This window comes from Xenopus laevis, chromosome 6L (assembly GCF_017654675.1).
Source record: "Xenopus laevis strain J_2021 chromosome 6L, Xenopus_laevis_v10.1, whole genome shotgun sequence".
Lineage (NCBI taxonomy): Eukaryota > Metazoa > Chordata > Amphibia > Anura > Pipidae > Xenopus > Xenopus laevis.
In genome coordinates, this window is record NC_054381.1 from 23,916,624 (window position 1) to 23,932,578 (window position 15,955).

At 39.6% G+C, this 15,955-nt stretch overlaps 1 protein-coding gene across 2 annotated transcripts in view; it reads left to right on the forward strand.

The window, feature by feature from the left end:
- Positions 1-235: 235 nt before the first annotated feature.
- Positions 236-15,955, forward strand: part of mkx.L (mohawk homeobox L homeolog) — an 81,076-nt gene continuing 65,356 nt past the window's right edge. For both annotated transcript variants that reach the window (XM_018267210.2, XM_018267211.2), the window contains exons 1-2: positions 236-462; positions 7,923-8,085. In XM_018267210.2, coding sequence (XP_018122699.1) covers positions 296-462; positions 7,923-8,085 — 330 coding nt within the window. In that variant the 5' untranslated portion in view covers positions 236-295. The remainder of the gene's footprint in view (positions 463-7,922; positions 8,086-15,955) is intronic.

The following is a 15,955-nucleotide window of genomic DNA, read 5'->3' on the forward strand; positions in this document are numbered from 1 at the left end:
ATACATATCTGATCTTTCTTCTATTTCACAAAGCTGTGTGTCAGGAGACCGCAATCGATCAACACAGATATTTTTATTTTCATTTCTCCTCTCTTTGTTTTTTCTATTTATTTCCATTTTTACTTATTGCATGAATTATATGTGCCAAATAAGACTTATATTTTTAGAAATCTGATGTTTTTAGTGATTTAACATGTATTAATGCTAGTAACTACACTCTTCTTCCCTGCAGGGGCACAGGGCTGTACCTGCGTTCAGCTCACTTGGTTTGGAAAGGCTTCTACGAACTCCAGCCATGAACGCAATCGTGTTCAACAAGCTGAGTGGCCAAGTCCTCTTTGAGGAATCAGCTAACGATCGGGAGAGGGGAGTCCTACCCTACCTGGGAGTAATGGAGAGTCCAAATCCTGACGCGGGGTTACAGGATGGAGTAAAGGACAACGCTAGACACCGGCGCCCTGGGTAAGTAACTGCTTGGATGGAATTACAGTGCATCAGTATTGCAGCGCTTATGTCCATAGAAAGTGTTTCTATCAACATATAAAGTAATTTCATGTTCTGTGCTGTATCGGGTTCAGTTATACTGGATATCAGTTTTGTCCAACTGTTTCTGTATTGTGGATCAGCTAATCACTATATTATATGTTTTTAATATTATCCATAGAGGACTTTAATATTCTAGGGGCTGTAAGGATCTCTTGGAGGGTCAAGTCTGACCTGTGGGACCCCACTTGCATATTATATATGTATATTTTATATTGTATTACTGGGGTATTGTATCCTATACTGTGTTTTATACAAAAATTGAGGTCTTTGATGTCTGTTGCTAAGACGTTATGGGGCTTATTTACTACTGCAAGTGTGCAGTGAAAATTATAGATGCAGTTTGTCATGTTTGCCATGGTTTGACTCCAGAGATGCGCCAGAACTAATGCAAATGTGGGTGTGTGATTTGACCATTCGGATGCATCTGTATCTATAGTGGGAAGTGCATAATTTTGGGTGCTCTGCATTCTGCATTAATATGAAGTTCACGGTCGGACTGGACTGGCGAGACAGCGGGAAAAAACCCGATAGGTCAGCCAGCCCAGGCCTTCTTCCTCGATTGGCCGTCTGCTTTTATGCAAAAGTAAGAAGATTGGTGGTACCCAAAGTGGGAAGTTTAGATTTCTGGAAGGATGGGCCCTGATGGCTATGAAGACGGTCCTTGGTGTTGCAGTCCCGGTGGGCCCCCAATGCCCCAGTCGGACGCTGATGACGTTTGCACTGGGTGAACATCTTCTTCAATTATTGTCACAGCCTGCAGAAGGAACCCAATACAATCAGTATAGCCCCAGAGTGTTTGCCTGCATCAGCAGGGGAACTTTGTATAATTCGGAACAGAAAAGGAGTCTGCTATTTAAGCTATATATCTACTATAAGCTATATATACAGGCTGATCTGTCACATCACTTAATCAGAATACACTCAGACATTAACTGAAGAGGTTACAACCCCATAGATTGAAAATACATTGTACCTGTAACTATTGTTTTATAATATCCATCTTTTATATCCCAAATATTGAGTTACATTTTGTGTCACTACTTAACCCCTAATTTTTAATTTCCCTCAAACACTTTTCATACAGTGTAGTATGTTGTCTTTTCGGGTAGCAGAGCTGCTGAATGGCTGTTATGGAGTTGCTTAAACAGAGCTTTATATATTCCAGTTTGGATTTTACAGAAATAAGTGAGACATGGAGGTACAGTTGAGCTGGCCTGAGATGTTACCTAGGGATTAAACAAAGTTTTGTTGCAGCGTTGCAGATTGGTGAAGTTCTTCTTTGCTATTACTGACAGATACATTCGATTCAGCTACAACTGCACAAATGTCCTAATCTCTCTGATTTGGTTGGCTACAGTTCCAAAGGTGGGACGTGTTATATTCTAGGCAGAATGTGTATGTTTGGGTCACTTTAGAGTTTAGACTGTCTTTTATCCATCTTTAACCAATCAAAGAAAGTAGGAGAAGAAGGGAAGGTGTAACTCTTATCTTATTATTATTAACATGTATTTATATAGCGCCAACATATTGCGTAGCACTGTAAAGTAAATGTGATTACTACTAAATTACATGCAGTGGCGTAACTACCAGGGGAGCAGGGGGTGCGATTGGGCCAGGGCCCGCACCCCCTCAGGGCCCCCCGGCAGCTCGCGCCACTCTGTTCTAATGTGGCCGTTTCTGGCGTACGGAGGGGGATGGGCTGCACGTCCCGCACCAGGGCCCGCCCCCCTCTAGTAACGTCTCTGATCACATGAATTATATACATAGAACATATGGAGTTCCATACATTACAATCAATACCGTTACAAAAGGAGAGGAAGGCCCTATGCAGAAAGAGCTTACACTCTAAAGGGAAAGGAGTGATACACAAGGTGTGGGAGTGGGCAAGATCGAATTAAGTGGGTGAGAAATGTGGTACTGTATGTGGTGTTGCATTTGGTAGTTAAGCAGAGTGAGGGTAGGCTTCTCGAAAGAAGTGCGTTTTCAGAGATTTCTTGAAAGCAGAAAGGTTGGGAGAAAGTCAGACAGACCGTGGGAGAGAGTTCCAGAGGAGGGGTGCAGCCCTTGCAAAGTCTTGAATGCGAGCATGTGAGGAGGTAATGAGAGAAGAGTTGAGTTGCAGGTCAGTAGAGGAGCGTAGTAAGCAGTTGGGTGAGTATATAGAGATGAGTTCAGAGATGTAGGCTGGGGCAGAGTTATGAAGTTCTTTGAATGTCAGGGTCATTAATTTGAATTTAATTCTGAGAGGTAGTGGAAGCCAGTGCAGGGATTGACAGAATGGCGAGGCAGAGGAGGAGCGGTTGCTGAAGTGTATGAGCCTCGCAGCAGTGTTCATTATGGACTGGAGAGCTGACAGTCTCTGGAGGGGAAGGCCAATTAAAAGAGAGTTACAGTAGTCTAGACATGATATTTTGGCAGCATCTTCGGTGATAAATGTCTGCACATGTTTTTCTGTAATATTTTTCCAGATAAGATAATAAAGCCAATTTCTGGTTAGTTCCATCACTTCCAGTGTTTTTTTAAACATCCCCTTTAAGCCCATGTGAGTGGTGGTTGTGGATATATAGCGACACCTTTACTGGAGCACAGGCCCATCAGTACATGGAATGCTCCTACAAAACAATACATACTGGCTTATCCTTAGGTCCTCTTGGATATCAGCTGGGGGTGCAACAGTCTGACCCTGAACTCCATTCCATTAGTGTCAATAATAGTTCATGGAACTTTTCAGATATTGCTTCCTATGAAGAATAAAATAAGATATTTCTGATGTTAAATATTGCTTCTGATTTATTAACCTTTTCGGTACGGAGTTCACCAGACCATCGCTTTTTATTGACATTCAACAAAGGCAGGGCTAATATCTCTTAGAGGGTCACGTGTGGCCTGGTGGGCCTCCAGTTGTTCAGCCCTGAATTACACCAATAAGCAGAGGATTTACTCAGTGTAAGTCATGTATATGGGGCTTATGTTGAAAAGGTTTATTATACTGTAAAACACTTGGGCAGTTATGAACTACACTGGGATCCATAATGCAGGTGTGTGAGTGTACTGGGACAAACCCTGCCTAGTGCTGCTGTACCAGCTTCAATCTATGACTGTTAATGGGCACAGGAACCCTGTTAATATTAAGATTTATTGAATAATAAATTGGATATGCTGGAAGCTGTGCTGTACACTGGATAGCTAGGGACAACAGGAATTTTCTGGATAAGGGGTTTTTCAGTAATTTGTATGTCCATACCTTAATTCTACTAAAAAATCATTTAAATAAACCCAATAGGCTGGGTTTGCCTCCAATAAGGATTAATTATATCTCAGTTGGGATCAAGTACAAGCTACTGTTTTATGATTTCAGAGAAAAGGGAAATGTTTTTTTAAAATGTGTATTATTTGTTCAAAATTGAGTCTATGGGAGATGGCTATCCAGTAATTCTGAGCTTTCTGGATAACTGGTTTCTGGTTAATGGATCATTCATAGACTTTTATCCCTTTAGCTGAGCAGACGGGGAGCATTGGGTATTTTGCAACTGGGCAAAACTATTTAATGCTCCACGTCTACCCCTAATGCCCAAGGCCTGAGCCTCTTTGTGACCTGAGTAATTGGCCCGCATATAATAAAAGGCACTAAATTTGGCCAGGAGCAGTAACCCATAGCAACCAATCAGCTGGTAGCATTTACTGGTCATCTGTTTAAAAGTAAACATCTTATTGGTTGCTATGGGTTATTGCTCCCAGGCAAACTTAGTTCCTTTTATTACATTTGGGGGGATAATCATCAAAGCCTTGTTAAGTTAATGTTCAATAATTAAGGGTCAAGTTTAAAATGAATGACTTGATGATGTGTGATGATGATTTAATGACTTGTAAGGCAGGGCCGGTTAGACTCCTGGGGTAATCTGTAAAGGGAAAGTCATCCTTATTTATTTTTGATGGGCAGCTATTAATATATGGGTTCCATAAGGCCCTGCGTACGCCGACTGTTTCTGATTATAAAGGAAACAGTAGAGCTCAAGGCCGTGTTGATGAGGACTCCATCAGTCTGTTTCCCATTATTTGCGGAAAAGAAAAATAGTGACCTATGACAATAATTGTCTTCTCTATGGAAAATACACCCCACTGTTTCTATAAGGCATGGGCTGTGAGACAGGTACAAGTGTGCTGGATTAGGAAAACTGATTTTCAGGCTGCTTTATTATCTTGTAGTCTGGATATGTTTGTACAGATGTGCAGAGACAGATCAGCTGCTCAGAGATCTCTTGCATGGGGTACCCAGGACAGTGCTGTGAAGGGGAAGTCATTTGTCAGTCTCCGAGCATCGTCTATAAATCCCCTCTGTAGGCAACAGCCGCTAGAAATGTTTTCCTTGAACCCATCTGGTATATATGTTTTCATCATCATTCAGCCGACACCACTTGTGATAATCAAGCATTTGTTAGTAGACTTATTAAACAGTCATTATTATCCAGCAGAACATCATTATCTGGTGTTTTAGCCAGAATCACACTGGTGCGCAACCCAAAAAGAAGAACGGTGTCTCCGAGGTGAATTGCGATGGGCTCAGGCTGACCTACAGTGACACCTACTGGAGTGATGTGTGTACTTGTTTCAGTGAACTGGGTGCTACTGTCTTATTCAGCAGAGATATTGTCAGAGATAGTAGAAATAAGCCATAAATAAAAGTACACAAAGACTAGTTAATATGTATACATGCTTCATAATATCATGCACCCAGTGCAAGTGCCATGCAGCTCTATAATGCACCGAATTGGGCTTTCACTGTGGCAAATACATATATTCTATGGAGGGAGGAGGGGAGGGCAAGAAAGCAGCTCTTAACCCTTCTACTGCCAGGGGATGCTAAGAACAGCTGGACACGCCACCATTGCCTAATATGTATTTTTCTATTTTTGGGGGACTCTCTGGATTTGAAATTTAAAGAGGTGATTCACCTTTAAGTTAACTTTTAGTATCTTATAGAATGACCAATTCAAAGTAACTTTTCAATTGGTTATCATTTTTATTAGTTTTTAAATTATTCGCCACCTTCTTCTGACTCTTTCCAGTTTAAAATGTATAAGTGCTACTTTTTATTACTCATCTTTCTGTTCAGGCCTCTCCTATTCATATTCGGTCTGTTGTTCGAATGAGTGCATGGTTGCTAGGGTAATTTGGACCCTAGAAACCAGATTGGTTAACTAGAGAGCTGCTGAATAAAAAGCTAAATAACCCAAACACCAGAATAATAGAGAATGAAAACCAATTGCAGATTGTCTCAGAATATCACTCTCTAGTTTACATCATAGTAAAAGTTAAATCAAAGGTGAACAACCCCTTTTATGTTATTGGTCGGCTTGTTGAGGGGGTCCTTAAAATTAAAGGACCTAAAGCGCCCACACACTCTACATTGTTCCACTTTTACTGAAACTTTAAAAAGAAACTTTGACCTCAGACAATAAAATGGTACGAAATTAATTCAACCTGAAAGCGCATGAAGGAAAAGTCAAATATATTTTGCAGGCTTCTAAACATTAAGCTATTTCACTGCCAATGCCCCATTGCCCAGTGTGAGTCTAAGATCTGGATATTGCACTCGAGACATTCCCGCAATATATCGTAGGAAACTGAATCTCCACATTGGATTAACCCCAGACTTGCTTCTGTAGTGTAATTGTCTCCCCTAGAAGTATAAAGGAATAGATCAGCATCCCACACGCAGAACTGAACCACCACCCAATTATAAATTTATAGTAATGTATAGTAATAGTATAGTAGTCTCACATCTGCCAGTGGCACTTAATGGATAAACAAAAGTGACTTCCTCCAGCAACCTCTTGTAGTACAAGGCCTCTCCCTCTGCAGTGCCATGTAATGGACCAGATAACCAATGGATTAGCAGAACAAATACTCCCCTATAATGAATCATCAGCCCAAATACCTTCCACTAGAATCCCATTAGGAGATCACCATACATTTATGTTCAACAGGCTTAATAAAGGGTGTGTAGGCCCAAGACGTTGGTTTGGATCAAGTACAAGCTACTGTTTTATTATTACAGAGAAAACCGTTATTAAAAATTTGGATAAAATTGAGTCTATGGGAGATAGCCTTCTCCTAATTTATAGCTTTCTGGATATTGGATCCCATACCTGTATAGTTATAATGATATTTATGGATCCGATCAGATTACTTGATGTGGGTGGACTAGAAATTTGCCAGAAGGATTTATTTTTATTTTTTTTTAAGTGAAGAATAACCTTTATATGTTTTAGAAATGTTTTCTACCTGTTTTTCCAGATCCCCATCAGCCCCATAATCAACCCCCCGCACCACATTGACTTCAGTGTACACCTATACAGTCAATCCTGGGGGCTGGAATTTGTATTATAATCCCTCCTGGGCATACAACCCTCCCCTATACAGTTTGGGGACAGGACGAGAAACTAAGGACAACAATCTGGGTGGGAATTAGCACTGGCCCATCAACTTCTCCTTTAAAATGATTTCCCGAGTGTAATAATTAAATAGTGTATTACACAATACGCCCCCCCAACACACTGTTCCTGCTGATTTGAAATAGCCCTAAAATCCCATGTTCCCTTTTCCGCATTGTGTGGTTGAATGTGCAAATGGCAGCCTCCGCCTGGCCAAATTAGAACTCAATGAGGTGTGTGACGGGCCTGTCATATGGACATAAATTATTAGCCGCCAGCCAAGCCCTTATTGTATTAAATCTGGCCAGCTGAAATTGGAATTTGTCACATCTGGAAAAGTGAAAAATACCATTGTTCATCAATTCCAAACGCAGTAAGAGAGAAATGAATATATTTAATTCGGCACAGGGCTGTTTATACTATAGCCGGAATGTTTCCCTCTTGTTGTACAAAACACGACTTTCCCAGGCAAAAGCTGTAAAATTTAAACCGTTACCCGTGGGTTGGAAACAATTGCAGTTGTACAATGAGGCCACATATTTATTTCCTCGCTAATAAACCGTCCTTTTGTGAAGCCTTTTCATTTTGTTTACAAAAACTGTGGTCCCTACCTAGGGGCCAGGGAAATTTTTAATCTGCGTCTTCATTTGCTATGAACTTGGTTAAGAATCTGATGCCTTAATGAAGCTTTTAAAACCAAAAACTGTGAAGAGACTCCATGACTAGCTTTTCTGTGCCGTAAATTTCCTGGGGGTGGATTAAAACGTCTTTGGTACCATTAAGATTCTAATTAAGGAAGTTTCGAGATATGATTGGCCAAGGAATACAGTGAAGATACAGTTAAGAGATGATGCTATAAACTTGGTTCATAAATAAATGCAAAGAGAAAGTGAAACTTAAGTTCATGTCCTCAATGTTTTAACCTGATTTTTTCTTTTGCAGAAGCTCCAGGGGTGCAAGCGGTAAAGTTCGGCACAAGCGCCAGGCCTTGCAAGATATGGCACGGCCGCTCAAGCAATGGCTCTACAAACACAGAGATAACCCCTACCCAACCAAGACCGAGAAAATTCTGCTGGCCCTTGGGTCTCAGATGACTCTGGTACAGGTAAATGTATTATGGTTTTCTCTGCTTGATGAGAAGGTTCTGTAGCCACGGGGCACCCATTCTTGTAGTCTGTCTGTTGGTGGGTTTAGGATTAGCTCTTTATTTTTACAAAAAAAAAAAGCTGTTTTATGAGGGTCTTTGTAGTCTTCTTCTGGCACATGGACCTGTAGCACAAAGTGTGAGCTCAGCAACACAAATTTATGGTCCTACTGTATCAGGAAATATAGAAATTTAGGGGTTATATGGTATTTCTCAGGATATAATGACTTCTTATAACCAAATTACTGATTGTTTGGGAATGACAATCAATTAAGGAACATTAGGGGGCCTATTTATTAAAAATCAATTTTTTTTTTCTGGTTGAGTTTTTAAAGGGGAAAACCCAAAAAACTCAAATTCTTAGAGATTTATTATACCCTAAAAGTGCCAAAAATCTGATTCTGAATACTCCAGCTAAAACCTGTCGAGGTTATGTAGAAGTAATGGTAGATGTCCCTAAAGATGTTTCTTGTTATTGTGATCAGTGCTGGTCTTTGTTCAATGACTTCTTATAACCAAATTACTGATTGTTTGGGAATGACAATCAATTAAGGAACATTAGGGGGCCTATTTATTAAAAATCAATTTTTTTTTTCTGGTTGAGTTTTTAAAGGGGAAAACCCAAAAAACTCAAATTCTTAGAGATTTATTATACCCTAAAAGTGCCAAAAATCAGATTCTGAATACTCCAGCTAAAACCTGTCGAGGTTATGTAGAAGTAATGGTAGATGTCCCTAAAGATGTTTCTTGTTATTGTGATCAGTGCTGGTCTTTGTTCAATAATGCGGTCAAATTTTTGGAGCTTCAATTAAAAAAAGTTGTACGATTCATATTGACACACGATTTTGTTGCGACTTTTTTCCGCATGAACTTTTCCAAGGAGAATTATTGGTAAATGAAGGGGATTTGGGTTTGGTTCATTTTTTTTTCTTATTAGAGTGAGAAAAAGTTGAGTTTTAGTAACTACCCCTTTTTATATTTATCAAAAGGTGAAGTTACACCACAGTCCTCTAGAGTGAAATTCCGCCACTCTGCATTCATTTCTATGGGATTTTGAAAGGCGTATTTATCAAAGGATGAACTTTCACTTTCACCCATTGATCAATACTCTTTTAAAAATCCCATAGAAATGAATGGAGAGTGGTGGAATTTCACTCTAGAGGTCTGTGGAGATCTCTAACTTCACTTTTTGATAAATATACCCCTAGGTTTCTACCGAGCATTCATGATATTAAATTTGGGGCAGTTTAGGCACTTTATTCCCCAAAGTGTTGTCAAGTGCTGAATCTAACATTAATGCCAATGCTTATGTTGTTGAGTAAACTCCGCCCCTAATAATTTGCAGCCCATGCCTGGGCCTGACAATTCAAGTGAATTACGTTTTGTTTTGTTTTTGCTGAAAACTCGACTAATTAGAATTATTGGGTTGTTAACCCCAAATTCACTGATTCAAGTTTTTTTACATTCCAGTTTTTTATTAAATTCGAAACCATTAGAGTTGTGAGTTCATTTAAGATATAAAAAAGCTGACATAAATAACCCCCTTAAAGGAAAACTATACCCCCCCAAACAATGTAGGTCTCTATAAAAAGATATTGCAGAAAACAGCTCATATGTAAAACCTGCTTCATGTAAGTAAACCATTTTCATAATAATATACTTTTCTAGTAGTATGTGCCACTGGGTAATCATAAATAGAAAACTGGCATTTTAAAAAAAATAAGGGCCGCCCCCTGGGATCGTAGGATTCACGGTGCACACAAACAAACCATACATATTAGGTCACATGAGCCAATTAACAGACAGAGTTGTGTCTTTTGCTTCAAGACTTCTTCCTGTTACAGTTAGAGCTGCAGTATTTCTGGTCAGGTGATCTCTAAGGCCACACACAGACCATCACGAAATAGTGGATCAAGGCACTAAATATATATTACTTAAATATATTTACTTAAATATATTTTCCAGTTTGGTTAGATTCTTTAATGTGCCACTTAATATGATATAAACTATCTGTTGCTTAAGTATTCATTTTAGGGGTATAGTTTTCCTTTAATGTCATAGCCCCATACCATGGACAAAAGGTAGCATGGAACCAATTTGATAGTCAAAGTTGAAAATCTCTTGCAAAAATCCTCCGGGGAACCTCAGATCTGGGTTAAAAAAGTTTCATAGGATGATGTGCCAGAAACAATATTTTCCATACCTGCTTAGCAGTAATTTATTATTGTAAGATAAATAATGTCCTGCATCAGCCTTGCGACAGCGCAACATAACGCAGCCCCAACGCTATTCCCCACCGCCCTTCTCTCTAAAATACTCCCATATGTTGTTTTCTGCCAAGAGCAAAATTTATTTGCACTTGACAATCCCCGATAATATAAGGTGTGCAGTGTAACATCGGAGGACGTGAGGCGGGGTACACCCTGTATTGTGTAATCCCGCGCGTCTGGTATCATTCATCTTCAGTCTGTTCTTGGCTTACGGCCGCTGATGGACCTGATGAGGTGAAATGGTTAGCTTCTGAAAAATTCCTATAAAAAAAACATTTGTTATTTTTCTCTCCCTCTCTCCAGAGTGTGTGTGTGTGTAAAACTGTATTACATAAGAAGGGCACACCTGGATCCGCTTATGGCTTAATAATGTCTGATTCTCTTTATTAAACATTCGAACGGATAAATCTCGTTTTCCTCGCTAAAGCGTATTTTACCATTGCCCTCCCAACCCCTTAGCATCTCACTTTCATGCTGTATGCTTTATATATGAAAGTGTCGACGCTTGTCAGAATACGATCTGGGGCTGTGTGCAAGCGCCTTGTGTTCACGGATGGACAGACAGGTTCCATATCCTACCGAAAATATACATTACTGTAGATTCTGTTCTTCAGGAGGCAGACAAACCAATAACAAAAAGTATTAGTGTGCTATGATATGTGTCACAATCTATCAGCTCTTTAAAGGAAGCTCCTAAGATCATTTATAAATCAGCCGTTGGTCTTTTACTATGTATATACAATTAATTTGAAGGCATCTGCCTAGATATGTAGATATGTGTCTGTATATTCCTATGTGTGTTTTCTCTGTGGCCTATAGAGACATAAGCCAAATACATTTCTACTGACCCATAAGGCATCTCAGCAGGGGATGTAGATGAAATATATGCATGGAGAGGCTACTTACATTGTAGAACTTATTCTGGGTGAATTTGTCCCATTTGTCGATTCGCCCGAAAATTTGCGAATTGTCAGCGAAATTAGCGAAACAGTGGAAAATTCTCGAAATGCGAATTTTAAATGCCCACCTCAGTTTTGGCGCAGCGTCAACTCTGATGCACGTGTCAATTTTGACGCCGGCGTTAAATTTAATTGGCGTCAGAATAATGTTGTAGCGCAATGGTTTTGACGCGAGCGACTTTTCCCGATACGCGTCCATTCGCGGGTGAATTTATTCGCTGGCGGCAAAACGTGGAAATTCGCTGCAAATTTACGCCTGCCGAATTTATTCACCCATCACTATTTATTTAAATACAGTATAATATATCTCTCTTACAGGGGTGGTTCATCTTTACGTTTACTTTAGTAAATAAGTTATAGAATGACTTATTCTAAGCAACTTTTCAATTGATCTTCATTATTTATTTTTATAGTTATTTAATTATTTGCCTTTTTCTTCTGAATCTATTTTCAAATGGGCTCACTTACCCCATCTAAAAAACAAATGCAGATTTATCAAGGGTCGAATTTAAAGTTCGTGGAAATGTATAAAAACTCCCATGAACTCGAAATTCGAGTTGAAAACGACCGAAATTTTTTAAAAAAAATCAACCTGCAAACTCAAATCTAATTTGAATCGAATGTGATTCAAGTTTTTTTCTCCAAAAAAAACTTGATTTTCAGGAAGGCTGCAAACAACTCCAAATTGATCCCAGGACGTTCCCCCATAGGCTAAAATGGCAATTCGTCAGGTTTAAGGTGGTGAATAGTCAAATTCAAATTCTTAAAGGGACATGATACATTTTGAAATTAGAATTTTTTTAAAAACTCGAATCGAATTTTAACTATTCCCCAGTCGAATTTCACAAAAAAAATTCTAAATTTGAATTCAAAAATTCAAATTTTCACTTCAACCCTTTATAAATCTGCCCCTTATTGTTATTGCTACTTTTTGTTACTCATAGGACCCCTCCTATTCATATTCCAGTCTCCAGTTTCCCTAATCTGGAAAACCTCATGTCCCAAGTAGTGATGGGCGAATTTGGGGCGTTTCACTTAGACGAAAAATTTGTGAATTTCTTGCAAAATTCACGAAACGGCTAAAATTTAGCGAAACTGTGCCAACGTCTGTTTTTTGGACGCCAGTGAAAATGCGCCGACGTCCAAAAAAAACAGACGCCAGCTGGTGAATTTTTGCGACGGTTTAGCAAATTTATTTGCCGGCTGCGAATTGCGGGAATTCACCGTGAATTCCCGCCTGGCGAATAAATTCGCCCATCACTAGTGCCAAGCATTCCAGATAAGAGATTCTATACTTGTCCTTAGTTTACAGCACCCTCCTTATGCAACACAAAGCAAGTAATGTGGTAGAACTTGCATTGTAAAAGAATAATAATTATTATATATTGTCACTGACCTACACAAGACATTGGCCAGACAACATGAACATATGCACAGCTCCAGGGCTAGATAGTAATCTTTATTTAAATTGAAAACATTTACAAAGAAAAACAAAATCATGACATGTCAGTAGAGAAATTGCATGCCAAAGTGATTCTGTATTACTCAATATACATAAATATTACACAATATATTTCACAAGGAAAAAGTAGGAAAAAGAAGAGTCAAGAGAAATCCAAATTCACTCTGTTTCCTGATATCATTAATCTTAATCTTAAAGGGGTTGTTCACCTTAACTTTTAGTATGATGTAGAGAGTGATATTCTTTTTTTTTATTTGTGGTTTTTGAGTTATTTAGCTTTTTATTCAGCAGCTCTCCAGTTTGCAATTTCAGCTGGTTGCTAGGGTCCAAATAACCCTAGCAACCACGCATTCATTTGAATAAGAGACTGGAATATGAATAGGAGAGGCCTGAATAGAAAGTAATAAAGTAAGTAGCAATAACAATAAAGTTGTAGCCTTACAGAGCATTTGTTTTTTAGATGGAGTAGTGGCCCCCATTTGAAAGCTGAAACAAGTCAGAAGAAGAAAACAAATTATTCAAAAACTATTAAAAAGAAAAAGGAAGACCAACTGAAAAGTTGCTTAGAAGTATCCATTCTATAACATGCTAAAACTTAATTTAAAGGTGAACCACCCCTTTAATAAAAGGACACCCTTACCTGTCAATGTATGTAAAAGACCTTCCCATGGGTTTTCCTGATCAGGGTGGGACAGTACCGAATAGTTGACCCCAAAAGCAGAGGAGCTTAGTGGAAAGTGGGCAGGGCTCCAGGCAGATGTCTGGGGACAAATGGGCACTGCTGGTTAGATCGAGGGGCCAGAATATGTCCAAAATGTTTTTATTTGTTAATGTTATTAATTTAAGTCCAAAAGCCAAAAACTTGAAAAATTCGAGTTTTGTTTTTTTTATTATGAAATCTGAATTTTTAGTGGACAAAAACTCAAATTTTTCTATATTTATTATACCCCAAGGATGGAAAAAGTCTGGCATTTCAGACCTGCCGAGGTTGTATATAAGTCAATAGGAGAGGTCCCTATACCATTTGGAAGTTTCTGTGCTCTGCTCTGGAGTTAGCCTGAGAATCCGACTATTTTGGACTTTTCTGGAAAAACTCCCATAAAAAATCGAGCGATTCTGGAAAAAAACCCCACAAAAATCCCATGATTCGGATTCTCACTTGATTTTTTCATGTTTATACCAAATCTCATTAAGGGAGGAACTCCCCAGCGATTTCAGCGCAATCCGCAGCGTCTGCATCCGACAGTCGTGTCGCATCGAACGAACGCCATCCAACGTTCCTGTTGCTCGCCTTATCTTTGTTGCATCCGATTTGATGACTGCGTTTGTGCGCAGCGCATTGCGCCAAAATCGTCTGTGGAATTCTTCCCTAAATTATGCTTTGTTAATTATAAATAAGGGTCAATCGTGGATTCTAGTTTGGTCGGACTTTTTTTATTCAAATAGTTAGAAAAATTCGTATTTTGATAAATAAGGCCCCCCGTATTAGTAGAAGTGCTAGTAGAACCAATATGCTACATTTGTTCAAATGATATAAATCCGCCTGCCTGGTGACTCAGGTCAACCAGCCCCAGGGCCCAATTAGAAGTCCAATTACAATGTGACATTCTAAGCAGCATATTAGTTACAGTTCCAAACAGGAGGTCTCCACTATGATGTATATTTTTTTACGCCTCTCCGTATATGGATTGCTATGTCAAATCATTTTTGCAGTAGAAAACTTGGAAATGCAGTTTTATGGATTATGTGTATTGTGTTACTTAGCAGTGTTTCATTGCAACACACTTATAAGTCACTGGCAAAACATGTTATTTTTTCACCACATGTAGACATATTAAATCCCAGTGCTGTCACGTAAGTAATCCTTAATACGTGACCTTTCCAGTAAATGGCTTTGCAGCATATTGAATGAAAATGAAACAGAATGTAGCAGCAGTTAAACATGCAGGGACAGACAGGAGAGCAACCTTCACTCAACCTTCCATCCTATGATGTGTTAATCTGGTGCTAGACACCATAACCTGCTGGGCCCTGGACACGTTCTGCTGGTTTGTCCATTAACCGCCTGTTATTTGTCCCCACCTACTAGGCACATTTCATTTGTGTTGCTCATATGATAGAGAAATCTTTAATGATACAGCATGTAGCCCACCCTTGAGTGTGCTTTCACTGTGTATTTGATGCAGTGTGTGACCAGGCTAAACTGCTTGTATCTGTGCCTGGGACCCCAGTGTACCTGTGCAACTCCCGCTACCTGATATAGTTCAGTGCAGCAAAGGATCCAATCACAGAGATGATTCTTGCAGCAAAATAACTTGTTTATTTACAAAAAATACTACCAGAGATTAAAGCTTCCTGCCCAGGAATAATCAGCTTGGGGTCTTGGGACCCTCTCTGATCTTCACCTCACCCACTGAATCCCTGAGCTGGTGGTGTACTCACCACATGGTCCTAACACCACTACTTCTCCTCGTTGGAGCGGAAACTGCTCGCTATATACCCTGAGCCTCGCTATTGCTCCTAGAGCAACTATAACCAGAACTTACTATCACTAAATAACTCTAACTACTTGTTTCACTGGAAGACCTGGACCTGTATCACCTGACAGTGAGGTAAGGTCCCAGGAAAGAACTTGAACACATGGGGTTTAACACATTTATACTGTTAAGCAATGCCACCTAGTGGGCAAACCCTGCCAAGAGTAATCCCAGTGGACCCAAGAAGGGAGACATAGCTGCCTGGGTATACCTAGGTGTCCAAATACTGCCTGAGTAAAATACACCCAAATCTCAGGGTCCCTACAGGTATATACTGTATGTTTAATGAGGAATTGAAGTGGATGATTTTGTCATGGTGGCCAATGCGGACAATAAGCTCTCTGCCTCTCTCAAACAGGACCACCATCAGGAATTATGGGGCCTCATAAAAATGAGTTAAGAAAGTTTTCCTCCTAGGAGGTTCCATTTATTACCCCATTGGTCACATGAGTTCCTTGAAAAGGAAAGCCTTGGCAACGAGCAGAATGGGACCCTAATGAAAAAAAAATAACGGGCTGCACACAGCCACACAACTGACTCATAACTGCTTCCATGCTCCACCCAAACCCCTGACTTCAGTAACCCCTGTGCCCCCTGATGGCA